The sequence below is a fragment of the Microtus pennsylvanicus genome, chromosome X, assembly GCF_037038515.1.
Source record: "Microtus pennsylvanicus isolate mMicPen1 chromosome X, mMicPen1.hap1, whole genome shotgun sequence".
Lineage (NCBI taxonomy): Eukaryota > Metazoa > Chordata > Mammalia > Rodentia > Cricetidae > Microtus > Microtus pennsylvanicus.
Window position 1 is genome coordinate 87,212,794 of NC_134601.1, and position 13,372 is coordinate 87,226,165.

Below are 13,372 nucleotides of genomic sequence, written 5' to 3' on the forward strand. Positions count from 1 at the left end.
ATTTTCCTTTCTTTGTTCGAGTACATGATCATCCCATCCATAGAAAAGCATATTCAGAAAACATTTTCCTCAAATGCTTTTTTTTTTTTTTGGTTTTTCGAGACAGGGTTTCTCTGTGGTTTTGGAGCCTGTCCTGGAACTAGCTCTTGTAGACCAGGCTGGTCTCGAACTCATAGAGATCGGCCTGCCTCTGCCTCCCAAGTGCTGGGATTAAAGGCGTGCGCCACCATCGCCCGGCCTCAAATGCTTTTTTGACACTGTCATTATTTGTTCCTTACCTTGTTTTGAATTATTGGGTAATTGAAACAGAATTCTACCACCTAATAGAAAATAAGCCAGATTGAAAAATGAAACATGATGCCCCCTGAGAAGTCCTGCTGCTCATTACTAGTTAAATTATTAGAAATAGAGCTTATCCTTGTTTGAGGTATTATGAAACAGATTTACTCTTAAGATTTCTAGATTTCCAGAGTATTCTATGAAGAATGGTAATAATCACAGAATCAAATGATCAATTATAGGAAGCTATAGGAAGCAGCAATGAGAGCTCCAGGTTCCACTCAAATGGGTCAATTACTTACAGTGTCTGCTTCTACTGCAGTATCAATGGTTGCAGTCATGCAAGCAACAGCTTCATCCTGTAGCAAAAATGTTTTGATTTAGAAAAAAAAAGTGAAGTCAAATTTACAATTTTTTTAACTGCTTATTTGATTTTACGTGATATTTTTAAAGTATACACAGAGGTCATTTATGGTACTGGACTGATTTTGTACTCAGAGATAACATAACAGCAATTGTTTCCATTTCCCACCTCTCAGGAAGCTTTCTTTTTTCTAAAGGGTAATTGTGTAGTCTTTAGGGATAAAAATAAGATCATGTAGTAAGAGAGCAAAGATCACTAAGCCCGAGTGAAACATTTAACCATTCTAACTAGTCAAAATTTAACCCATTTTATAGACAGTTATACTTTACTTTTATGCTTCTCCCACTGAGTCTCTATTAATGTACAAGCCTAGCCACTCCTCTGGACATACCAGCAAAAAACAGATATAAAATAATGGTAGCACATCAGGAAAGTAGACAGAATGAAGAGCTGGCTTTGACTTTTATTTTCTAGTCAGGCAGGATGGCAAGCTCTCACTCGACAGGGAAACTAATGTCCTAGATTGAGTATGCCAGAAAAAAATGTACTCATAGTTGCACATGGTCCTGTGGCCTCTGTTGTTCGCATCCTATGATGGTGCTGTCGGTAGTTACTAGGAGTAAAAGAATAAGCACCTTGGGAGGTTAAGTTCCCTTGTAGAGAATGGCTAATCCTTTTTTGTGCACTGGAACACCTAGAAAGGTAACTAAAAACTACCTATTAGGACGAATTTGTTTCTAGACAATCACCTGAGCAGTTCTATTCTCATCACTGAAATTTACACTTCACTCGGCACTGTAATGTATATATCACTGCTTCTGCTTCAGTGATTCTGAAGGCTTAGGAAGAAAGCTTTGTTCTCAGGAAGTCATGTGGTGAAGGAGTTTAGAGGTGACAAGTGTTGGTTGTCAGAGTTTAGGGTTAGAACATGCAGCATCTGTATCAGCTGTGTGAAACAACACACAGTTGCAATCTTAGTACCTTAAAGGTCAGGAGATGGACCTTTAATGAGTGCTGTTTGTAAAGCATTTCCCTTGTTCTGCCCAGAAATTCCTAACCAGTGAGGATCAAAGAGAACTCAAAGGAAGCTTCAGTGTTTGCAAATTCTTTCTTATCCTAATGTACAGCATTGGCAAGTCTCCAGGCATAGGGAAAGGTCTTTAAAAAACGAGGCACCAATCTAGGATTGCTTAGTGGTTACCCTTTCTTTCTCCTGTGTTAAAATTTCAATATATTTATATTACCATTAGAGATTATAAGAGCTCATAACACTGGGGGCTCTTTTTAGAAACAGCCACTTGCAATGTACTTCCTGGAAATCATATAGCTACCTTCAAAGTCACTGTCCTCCTGCTCCCATGTCCCAAGTTCTGGGATTACGGTAGTCACCAACATTTCCAGCCTAAAGACTTTTCCTAGCACCTTTTAGAGGATCAAGACCAAACTAGATGGCTTTTGGACCAGTGAAATTTCAAAATGCCAACATTTCAGCTCATGGCTATGGCGATGTGTTTTGTATAATCACAGAATGGCTCGGTTCTCACAATTATAAATGTAACATTATGCCAGGTGGTGGTTGCTCACACCTTTAATATAGCACTCCATAGGCAGAGACAGGCAAATCTCTGTGAGTTTGAGGCCTAACTGGTCTACAGAGCGAGTTCCAGGACAGGCTCTAAAGCTACAGAGAAACCCTGTCTCAGAACCCTCCCCACCAAAAGACTTCCAAAAATATCTAGTAGTAGATTTTGTTTCAGCCTAACAAGTCCTTTTCTCCTCTTCTACACCCAATCTAAGGCTGCAACTTCCAATGTCTTTTTTTTTTAAAAAAAGTATGATCAACTCAAGTGATAGGGGATCAAAAGCAGGGTACTTCATTTACAATTAATAGCAGAGCCTTCCAAAATGAAGTATGTGTTTAAAAAAGACATGCAAAATACTTTATATGGACTTTGTCCTGGAAGAGGGGATATAAACAAAAATCGTACTTGATTCTGCAGGAACGAAATGACTGATTTTCCTCACAGATTACTGCAACAACAAAGTTTACTTGAATTATACTTTAAGGGTACAGCTTGGTACCTAAAGCCCCAGGAGGAACGTCCAGGAACAATGGTTGCCTTCATGACTAAAAATGAGGTGTTCACCTGTCACTTAAAATAAAAATAGTTTTAATTCAGAATGAAGGGCACATGTACTTACATTTGAAACACTTTGCTTTCACTGTTGTGAGTCTTAATAAAAGTCATGGGGATATATTGTTGTGTATTTAAAAAATATGTAACTGGGAGGGTCTCTAGACAATAGAGAAGAAAAACTCTAATTCAAGAGTCCAGCAGGAGCCTTGGATAAAAGGGTTTACTCTGATTAACTATGATGGTGGAGGGAAGCCAAGAACTTTATCAGCTTGTGGCAATCTTTAGCACTCCCCTACTGTGTGTGCCAAGTGCATTTTAGTGGTAGACAGCAATTCTACAGAGTTTTTCTGAGCCAGTCACCACTAACAGAACTGCCTACAGGCATACCAGGCTGCAGCTCTATTGCCAGCTCTTCAATGAGGATGGTTTATTGTATTAAGTTCATTCCATGGCTTTGCTTCATCTTTCATGTAGTTCAGATCTCAAAAATAAGAAGTATGAAATTCTCTAAAGTTGGTGTGGCAACGAACACTGCTGTCCTGAGCCCGTATTTTCAGGGGTTGTAAATTTTGGCTCTAGTAGGTTTCTGTACCCTACATTATCATAATTCTGGGACAACTCACAAGGTTAACTTATATTTTTCAGATATAGTTAAACAGAATTAGAACTAGAAGCATTTATTTTTGTGCTAGCCATTCTTCAGCAAGTATTGCAAAATCTTCCCATCTTCTAAATTTCAATAATTCTTGGCTTTTGGAAGTATTTCTTTTTGCCTCCAAAAATGTTCATATGCAAATGTATAAAAGGTTAAGGCAGATGTTGAGAAATTTCTCAGTATTTGTTTTCTTTAGATCTTGCCTCTTCCAATCTTTTGCTGTCATTTCTGCCAGTGATCATAAACCATAAAGTTTGAGTAAAGAAATTTTAAAGATTTATTTATTTTTTTTCATGTGAGTGTTTGCCTGGATATTATATATGTGTAATGTGCATGCCTGGTGCCAGAGAAGCCATCAGATTCCCTAAAACTGGAAACCAAACCTGGGTCCTTTGCAAGAGCAATGAGTATTCTTAAATGGTGGTCATCTCTCTAGCTTCTCAATAAAAAGAAATTTTTATTCTCACTATGTAACCTTGGGTGGCTTGGAACTTGCTATGTAGACCAGGTTGGCTTTGAGCTCATTGAGCCCCAATTGCCTCCCCCCCGCCAAGTGCTGGGCTTAATTCGATAAATTATTTTTCTTTTCTTTCTGAAATTATTGTAAAATTATGCAATTTCCTCCCTTCCCTTTCCTCCATTCAAACCCTCCCATATATCCTCCTTTCTCTTTCAAATTTATGGTCTCTTTTTTCATTGATTACTTACATGCATATATGTATACATACACACACATATATATTCCTATATATAACTATCTCTTTTGTGGGATATTTGTACACTGTGTAAAAAGATGTGCTGCTGTAACTGGTGCAATAAAGAGCTAAATGGCCAATAGCTAGGCAGGAGAGGATAGGTGAAATTTCTGGGGAGAGAAAGGAAAAGCAGAAGGAATCTAGGTGTGCAGCAGATGCCAGGGAGATACTGAAGAGGTTGGACATACAATACAGAGTAGAGGTAACTGAGCCACATGGCAGAATATATTATTTATATATTAATAAAAGCAGGTTAAAATAAGCAATAAGAGCTAGTGGGATAACCTAAGCAAATGGTCAGCCTTTCACAATTAATAAAGAAGTCTCTGTGTTGTTATTTGCAGGCTAGCGGTCCACATAAGAAAGTACAATTACACTTCTCAGTCTGCATGTTACTTGTATATATATGCTTTCATAGCTAAGCATTGGGCATCAGATAAGCAACTGGTATGCTCTTCCCTGGGGAAGACTATTTGTCTCCAGCATTCCTTAGTTGCCTGGAGTTCTTTGTGTAGAGCTGAGGCCTAGGTTTTCTTCAACCCCCATCAAGGAAATTTCTTTTTTCAATAGAGATCATTACAGAAAATCATGACCAATCAAAATGCAGAGTTCTGGAGCCCAGTCTCAATGGATTCATTTGCAAAACAATTCCTGCCTGTAAGATTCAGGAAACACATGGAAGTGGGCATAAAAAGCTTGTAAGAACCAGAGGATTGGGGGGGGTTGCTGTGAGACCTGGTCTGCAAGGAATGGAAGAAGTTATACCCAGAGAGTCTGAATAAAGTCTCAAAAATAATTAGAAAACTTCCAGAAAAGGATTGAATCGACATTTTCCTAAGGAAGGGACACGAAAACTCAAACAACCAAGAGTTCAACAGCAATTAACAACAAAAACTGCTGGGCTGGAGAGACGGCTCAGTGGTTAAGAGCACTGTCTGCCCTTCCAAAGGTCAGGAGTTCAATTCCCAGCAACCACATGGTGGCTCACAACCATCTGTAATGAGATCTGGTGCCCTCTTATGGCCTGCAGACATACACACAGACAGAATACTGAGAATGCTTTATATATAATAAATAAATCTTAAAAAAAAACCTGCCACCTGAGCCAAAACACAAGGATACCACACACACCTTTTTTCTTTTCACCTTATAAAGCTTTCAATCTTTGGGAAGTTACGTAGTATTTGAGTCCTCCCCACATGTGCATAAGCTGAAATAATGTCTTTAACCTCAACCTAAGTCACCTAGAATTATTTCTTTCTGACAGTAAATACAGTAAGTAAGGTTTCATAACTAGTAAATGGCGGAGTTGGCTCTAAACCTGACTAGGTCTGGCTCTGGAGCCCACATTCCCCATTACTATGTTCTGTTTCTTAGATAAGTAAACTACAGTTTTGATCTCAAGTTTTCTATAGCATCTCTCATTCTAAACCATGGTTTAATGTTTTAGAGAGGTTTACTTATTTTAGAATTGACCTCCATAACTTAATAATAGTTTATTTTTTCATTTACTCTTTTAAATCTCTTGGATGATTTTGTCATAACACGCCAGAAACTCTAGAAATAACAAACTGGCAAGACCAGAGATGGAAAATTCACTGTTCTAGGAGAATATAAACCTCTTCCCAAGAGGGCAGAATTCCCCTTAGGTAGTTACAAATACATTTATGCTATAGAATAATAAATTGAAGAATGTAAATAGAAAAGCTCTAAAACAGGAACTCCATCCATAAAATAAGAGTGGTTCTTTGTTTTCTGAAAGAATATTATGTAGTCTAGTCTAGCCTTAAAGTTGTGATGTTCCTGTCTCTGCTGAGAGAGAATGAATCATGTCTTAGTCTCATATCTATTGTGATGACAAAATTATAGGTCTGCAGTGCCATGGCTTGGTGTAATACAGAAATATTTATGTATATTTATACATATATATGTATAAAACCTATGAATGTTTTAATGTAGAACTTAATGTTCAGATCATATTCAGTGTTTCATGATGTCTCAAACAGTTCAGTTTAGGTATTTCAGCAAAAGTTCATAGAATTAGAAATGTGTATATGCGTCAAGGAATGAATGAAAGTGATAGGCCTATTACAGTGCACCTACTTGACTTACAGTCAGCTGAGTAATCGCTTGTTGTAGGTTGCGTATTATCTCTATGTTTTCTTTTAATTCCTGGTCTTCCAATGTTTCCACCAGCTTTTGAAGATCCACTTTACAGCTAAAAATTCAAGCAAAAGAACGCAAGGGTTAATCATACCACAAAGGCCAGATTACATATGAAGATGGTTTAAATTGCTAACAAATACCTCATCGGAAACTTACGCTGCATGCTGCCTGAGTTCTTCTAGCTTGGCGTTCATTCTCTCATTCGCTTGCTCAGTCTGGAACAAAGATCCAGGAGATGATAAATGGCAGTATCTGACAACTTCACCTAATTATGCTCGATCCTCTACCCTGTAGATGAAGACCTAGGTAGTGGGCTATATCTTTTCCTATAAGAGAGGACTTAGTGGGCTTTGGTTATATAGTAGGAAATGGTATTTTTTAGCATTTATGAAAATTAGCCCTAAAATTATGAGCTACTAAAAATAACAGCTAAACAGCTGGATTTTTATGTCTTCTATGAAGCTCAGGCTATGGGTTAGAATGTGAAGCCTTGATTTCAGAAAGAACTTTGCAACTTGAGGAAAACCAATAATACTTCCTGCTGTTTCAACTGCCTCCTTCACGGTACTTAGAATTTTCAATTTATTTTATTTTTTATGTATATGAGTATTTTGCCTCCATATATTTATGTATTTCATGTGTGTGCAGTGCTTGGAGAGGCCTGAAGAGAGCCTTGCTGTGGTAGGAGTTGCAGAAATTTGTAAACCATCAGGACCTCTGCAAGAACAACAAGTATTCTTAACTGCTGACTCAACTCTCTGGCCTAGCATTTAAGAGAAGCCAGTTCTCAACTTGTGGGTCACAACTCTTTTGAGTGTTGAACGACCCTTTCACAGAGGTTGCATATCAGATATTTACATTGTAATTCATAACAGTAGCAAAATTACAGTTATGAAGTAGCAATGAAAGTCATTTTATGGCTGTGGGTCCCCATAACATGAGAAACTGTATTAAAGGGTTGAAACATTAGGAAGGTCAAAAACTATACTGATTTAGAGTATTTAAACATAAAAGGACCTCAGATCAATTTGAGCTAGGATTTTTTTTTTAACATTTTTTTATTGATAAAAGAAGAATAAAGAAAAAAAAAACAAATTTCCACCTCCTCCCAGCCTCCCTTTTCCCTCCCCCTCCTCCCACTCTTCTCCCTCTCCTCCCACTCTTCTCCCCCTCCTCCCACCCCTCTCCCCTTCCCCCCACTCCTCTCCCCCTCTCTCTCCAGTCCAAAGAGCAGTCAGGGTTCCCTGCCCTGTGGTAAGTCCTAGGTCCTCCCCCCTCCGTCCATATCTAGGAAGGTGAACATCCAAACTGGCTAGGCTCCCACCAAGCCAGCAGATTGCGTAGGATCAAAACTGCGTGCCATTGTACTTGGCGTGGGATAAAACTGAACTCTCTGAGCTAGGATTTTTTAAAAGTAAAATTATATTATCTGATATGGTAGGCTATTTTTTAACAAGAGAAAGAAAGAAAAAAGATAAGGCATAAGAATAATGCTAGTAAAAAAATAAATGACAGAAGGCATCTATGTTTTAGGAAGAATGATTATTTCAATCACAGAATTCGTGAGAATTCATGAGAACCTGGATGCTACAACAGATTTGGGAAAGACAATTCTGACAGGAAATAAAACAATAAGCTTATCAGGGAGCCATTGTAACAACCTTATAAAGGTCATATAGGTATATGGCTAGAATAAGAAGTATCATCTAGGGGGCTGGAGAGATGGCTCAACGGTTAAGAGCACTGGCTGCTCTTGCAGCAGTCCTGAGTTCAATTCCCAGCAACCACATGGCAGCTCACAACTGTCTGTAACTCCAGTTCCAGGGCATTTGACTCTCACACCAATGAACATAAATTAATAATAATAATAAATTTAAAAAATAATTAAAAAAGAAGTATCATCTACTATGTCAGTCATACTCACATACTTATGAAACATACCACTTTAAAGACAAAAAAATGAGGCACTAAAATAGAAAATAAAACTCTTTTAGATCCCACTTGCACCTTTTGCTAGTAGAGGACAATAAAATGGCTGCAGGATTTGGTCACTTCTAAAGAAAACTTTCAGGAGCTTCCTTCTCCTTAACTAGAAAGCACTCCTGCATGAAGTGTTTACATTACAGAGGTACAGTTACATTTTGGTAGAAACTGTTTCCCTTCTGGCAATAGCTATACAATCTAAGATTTGAATTGTACTTAGGCTAGTAGGAAAACTGTAGTGAGAGAGTCAGCATGCACCGACTGATTTATGAGGTTAGAATCAGACAAGCAGGATTTGAAAGTGGTGTAATCAGTCACGTAGCAAACCACTTATTTGGAAATTAACATATGGAAAATTAATTCAAATGATTTTCCCAGCTGTTTTACTTCCCCATGACAGCTGTTAGGATGAAATATGAAATGTGAGAGCTTTAGACAAAGAGAATGAGAGAATTCAGAGTGGAATGAAGGAATGGTTACTTGGCATATGTAGAATATTCCTTTACTATAATTCTTGAGACCTAAAAATGCTTCAAATTTCAAATGGTTTTCAGATTTGGGAATATTTGTATACATGACAAGCTATCTCAAGAATGAGCCCCAGATCTAAACATGAAATTCATTATGTTTCCATCACAAACATTTTTATTAACATAGTCTGAGGGTGTACACAAGCTTAAGACATTGTCTCATGTAGCCCAAGCAGGCTTCAAATTCACAATGTTGCTGTATATCTGATCCTCAGAACCCTACCTCCTAAGAGCTGGACTGACAGGAGTACACACCACATCTAGTTTGTGCAAACTGGAAAGCAAACCCAGAGCTTTCTGCCTGATTTCAGATTAGGGATGCTCAAGCTGTATTGTGGATAAAAACTGGGCAGGATTTAGGGTAACAGGAATTCACTTCTTTCCTCTGGGACATTTTATGACAAACCTATTTTAAAATGACTTAGTATAGATTAATTGTAGTGATAAGTATTAATTGTACCATGCTGTATAAATGTCTTTTACAATACAAATCATGTTAAATATTTTAGAAATGAAGCTAATAAACATTCAAAGTGTTGGTGTTTGAATTTTGGAGCCTCACCAAAATGATTCTCTCTAACATCTGGGCTGTCTGACCAGCTGCCTCACTCAGACCACGACTTAATTTTTCATTCTCTTCTATCAAAGACTGATTCTTCTCCATCAGGGACTGTAGATTTTCTGATGGTTCCACACTAAAACAAAGAAAGTAAAATTTTAGAAAAATACATTTGATGGCCTGATTGGGGTAAAACTACATTACAAAAGGCCACCACTATCTATCCTCTCAATCATGCAGCATATTAATGTATGAATAAGAAAAGCACTCAAGTACTTCACAATTTGGAAGAAGAAACAATTCAAAACCAGATAAGGCTATATAATAAGCATAACTAACTTTTTTTGGTTTTTCTTTTTTTCTTTTTTGGTTTTTTTTTTTGAGACAGGGTTTCTCTGGTTTTGGAGCCTGTCCTGGAACTAGCTCTTATAGACCAGGCTGGCCTCAAACTCACAGACATCCACCTGCCTCTGCCTCCCAAGTGCTGGGATTAAAGGCGTGCACCACCACCCGCCTGGCTTTTTTGGTTTTTCAAGACAGGGTTTCTGTGTAACAGCCGTAGCTAGCTCTGGAACTAGCTCTGTAGACCAGGCTGGCTTCAAACTCAGAGATCCACCTGCCTCTTGCCTCCCCTCCCCACACGAGTGCTGGGATTAAAGGTGTGCCCCACCACTGCTTGGCTTCATGATTAACTTTTGTCATGGATCACAGTTTAGGATTTTTCTATTATTTGTGTCATGCAGTTTACGAAATGAAGGCTAACTATCTAAAATACACATTCTCCCATTCTTCCCACCCTTAACTCCTCATTAAGAATTAAGGAGGCCATGGACTCATGAACACGACTCTGGAAAAATATGCTTGCTCTGCAAGCACAAAGGCCCAAGTTTGGATCCCCAGTGCCCTTGTAAGAAGCAAGGCATAGCTGAATGTGGTTGTAATTCCAGTGCTGGGAGGCAGAGATAGGACTGTGGATCTCACTGGTGGCCAGTCAAGTCTAGCCAATCAATGAATTCCAGGTTAAGTGAAAAAACTTGTTACAAAATTAAGGTTGACAGGAGCTGGAGAGATGGCTCAGTGGTTAAGTGAGTTTGTTCCTCTTGCGGAGGACTGCAGTTTAGATTCCAGAATCTACAGCAGACAACTTACAACCAACTACCTGTAACTCCTTCCTCTGGCGTCCAGGGAACCAGCACTCACATGCACAAACACACACACACACACACACACACACAAACACACACACAATTACAAATAATAAATTTAGCTGAAAAAAAGAGGTGAAGTGCTTATAAAGGAAGGTACCTAATGACAACCTCTGTCCTTCATACATGCATGAATGGGTGTTTGCACTTGCAGATGCACACATGCACAGACAGACAGATGCGTGCACACACAGACAGACAGACAGACAGACAGACAGACAGACAGACAGACAGACAGACAGAGGAAGTAGTGCTCAGGGAGCAGCTGTTCACAATCTCAGTAAATGACAAATGATTTCAGGAATACAACATGACCTCTCACCTAGTTTTAGACTTCAATCAATTTTCAGAGATCTTAACTTCTTAAACTTGCTCTTTATCAAAAAGTTAATAGCAAGGCCACACAATAAGGTTTCTTATCACCCTGTTAAGACTTTGCCAAGACTCTTTAGAAGGAATGTTTCATTCAAAAACTATTAACATACATAGCATTATTTTAGAATGCTGTTTTTTATTCCCTTATCATTAAATTGAAAACTTCCATATCATTCAAGAAGCTTCAAAGTAGTGATACTTTTAACTCACTATTTTTTCCTAAAATATTTCTCTAAGTGGAGAAATCATACTTAAGAGAACTGTTCATTTTTCCAAGAAAAATTTAGTACTTATAAGAAGACTCTTCACTACAATTTGAGGTTAATACTGGAATATTTAAACATTACTAAAATATGTGAATACTTCCACAGTAGCATGTGCTAGGCTCTATAATAAACATTTATGTACATTAAATATTTCATTCTCACAACAGCCCCATTAAGTACGTTCTTTTGTGATTCTCATTTCATGGTTGAGGAAACTAATATACAAAGAGGTTAAATAAGCCAAGGGCAAATAACTAGGGGATGATAGTGAAGGTGGGATTTAAAGTCAGCAATCTAGTTTCAGAGACCATACCCCAAGTACTACACCAACTATATACTGTGAATATGTATTACTCTCATTGTAGCTGGGCAGGAAGAAATTGGGTGGGAGAGCCAGACTTGGAGAATTCTGGTTTGAAGGAGGACAGAGTTAGGGAGAGTTGCTGAGAGACACAGAGCGAACAAGACATGCTGGAGGACAGGTAAAGCCATTAGCCACGTGACAATATGTAGATTAGTAGAAATGGCTTAATTTAAATTGTAAGAGCTAGTTAGCTGTAGCAGCAGGCCGCTTGTTTGTTCCGGCCACCCAGCTAGCTTAGCCCTGAAATAATGGTGAAGGAGAGGTCTTTCCGTCTATGTGCTGCTTTCACTGGTTAATGAATAAAGAAACTGCCATTGTCTGTTGATAGGGCAGAACTTAGGAAGGCAGAGAAGACAGAACTGAATGCTGGGAGAAGGAAAGAGTCAGAAAGATGCCATGGAACCACCAGAAACAGATGCTGGAAATTTTACCCGGTAAGCCACTGCCACGTGGAGATACACAAATTAATAAAAATGGGTTAAATTAATATAAGAGTTAGCCAATAAGAAGCTAGAGCTAATAGGCCAAGCAGTGATTTAATTAATACAGTTTCTGTGTGGTTATTTTGGTTCTGGGTGGCCGGGATGAACAAGCGGTTCCCTCCTCCTACAGTTAGCAATAAACCTGAGCTATCAGCCTAGCATGTGTAATTAATATTAAGTCTCCATGTCAGTTACTTGGGAAGAGATGGGACATAAAATTCCACCTACAAATGGTACCCAGTGTCAGGCAATGAAGCGCCACAAAAAAACCTGAGAAATCTTTAAAAGGGCTCTAAATACACACAAAAAGAGCTAAACTTGGCTTTCTAGTCTCATGTTTCTCATGATGGCAACAATGTGAAGACTTATCTCCTAGAAGCTGCCTGCGGACTTGAGCTGACAGCCTGAGTTCTGCCAGTGTGCCATGAGCTAAACCATATTGGGATCCTGTAGTATCTTACACAAGCTGCCATACAGAGAGTTGTCTCTCAGCCACTGCATGTGGACTTTAGCTGCTAATGCAAGTTCTGCCAAAGCGTTGCATGGATGGTTTGGGATTTTGTTCATGCAAACAGAAAAGATTACAGTTACACAGTAAAGACAGATTCAGATAGGAAAAAATGGGTTACAGTTTTGTTTAAAAATATATATAGGCTTGGGAGAGAAAAGAGAATGTATAGACAGCTATAAAAAAGAAACATAGGGTTTTTTTTGTTTGGTTTGGTTTTTCAAAACAGGGTTTCTCTTTGTAGCTTTGGAGCCTGTCCTGAACTCATTCTGTAGACCAGGCTGGCCTGGAACTCATCTGGCCTGGTCTACCTCCCAAGTGTTGGGATTAAAGGGGTGCACTAGCAGCACATGACTAGTTTTAAAATAATAAAATAAAATCCTAAAAAGGGACTAAAGTAATACAAAAAAAAATAAGCCACATAAAGGTGGAAAATACAGAGTCTGGATCCCATATGTTCTTGTGTAGTCTTTAGATCTTCTGATTGCTAATAAAGAAAGGAAAGCTGTTGAGACACATTTGAATATGAAAGCTGCTAGATTAAACCAACCTATATATTTAAAAAATGTCTTGATTTCAAAATTTAAATCAAAAGATATGTTACCTTGGGGAGGATGTTATGCTTTTATTTCCACAGGCAATGAGAAGCTGTGAATTCATTTCAGGTTAAAGAAAACAGGTTTGATTAGGGAAATGCCCCTGAAATTCTGGCTACAGGTATTAAAAAAAATTTAACCTAGAAG

At 38.3% G+C, this 13,372-nt stretch overlaps 1 protein-coding gene across 4 annotated transcripts in view; it reads right to left on the reverse strand.

Moving 5' to 3' along the window:
• Positions 1 to 13,372, reverse strand: part of Kif4a (kinesin family member 4A) — a 122,527-nt gene that overhangs the window by 53,841 nt on the left and 55,314 nt on the right. For 3 of the 4 annotated variants that reach the window (XM_075957090.1, XM_075957092.1, XM_075957094.1), the window contains exons 10-13: positions 9,433 to 9,565; positions 6,514 to 6,572; positions 6,295 to 6,409; positions 582 to 638 (exon numbers count right to left, since the gene is read on the reverse strand). In XM_075957090.1, coding sequence (XP_075813205.1) covers positions 582 to 638; positions 6,295 to 6,409; positions 6,514 to 6,572; positions 9,433 to 9,565 — 364 coding nt within the window. The remainder of the gene's footprint in view (positions 1 to 581; positions 639 to 6,294; positions 6,410 to 6,513; positions 6,573 to 9,432; positions 9,566 to 13,372) is intronic. The other variant, XM_075957091.1, reaches the window with a different exon arrangement.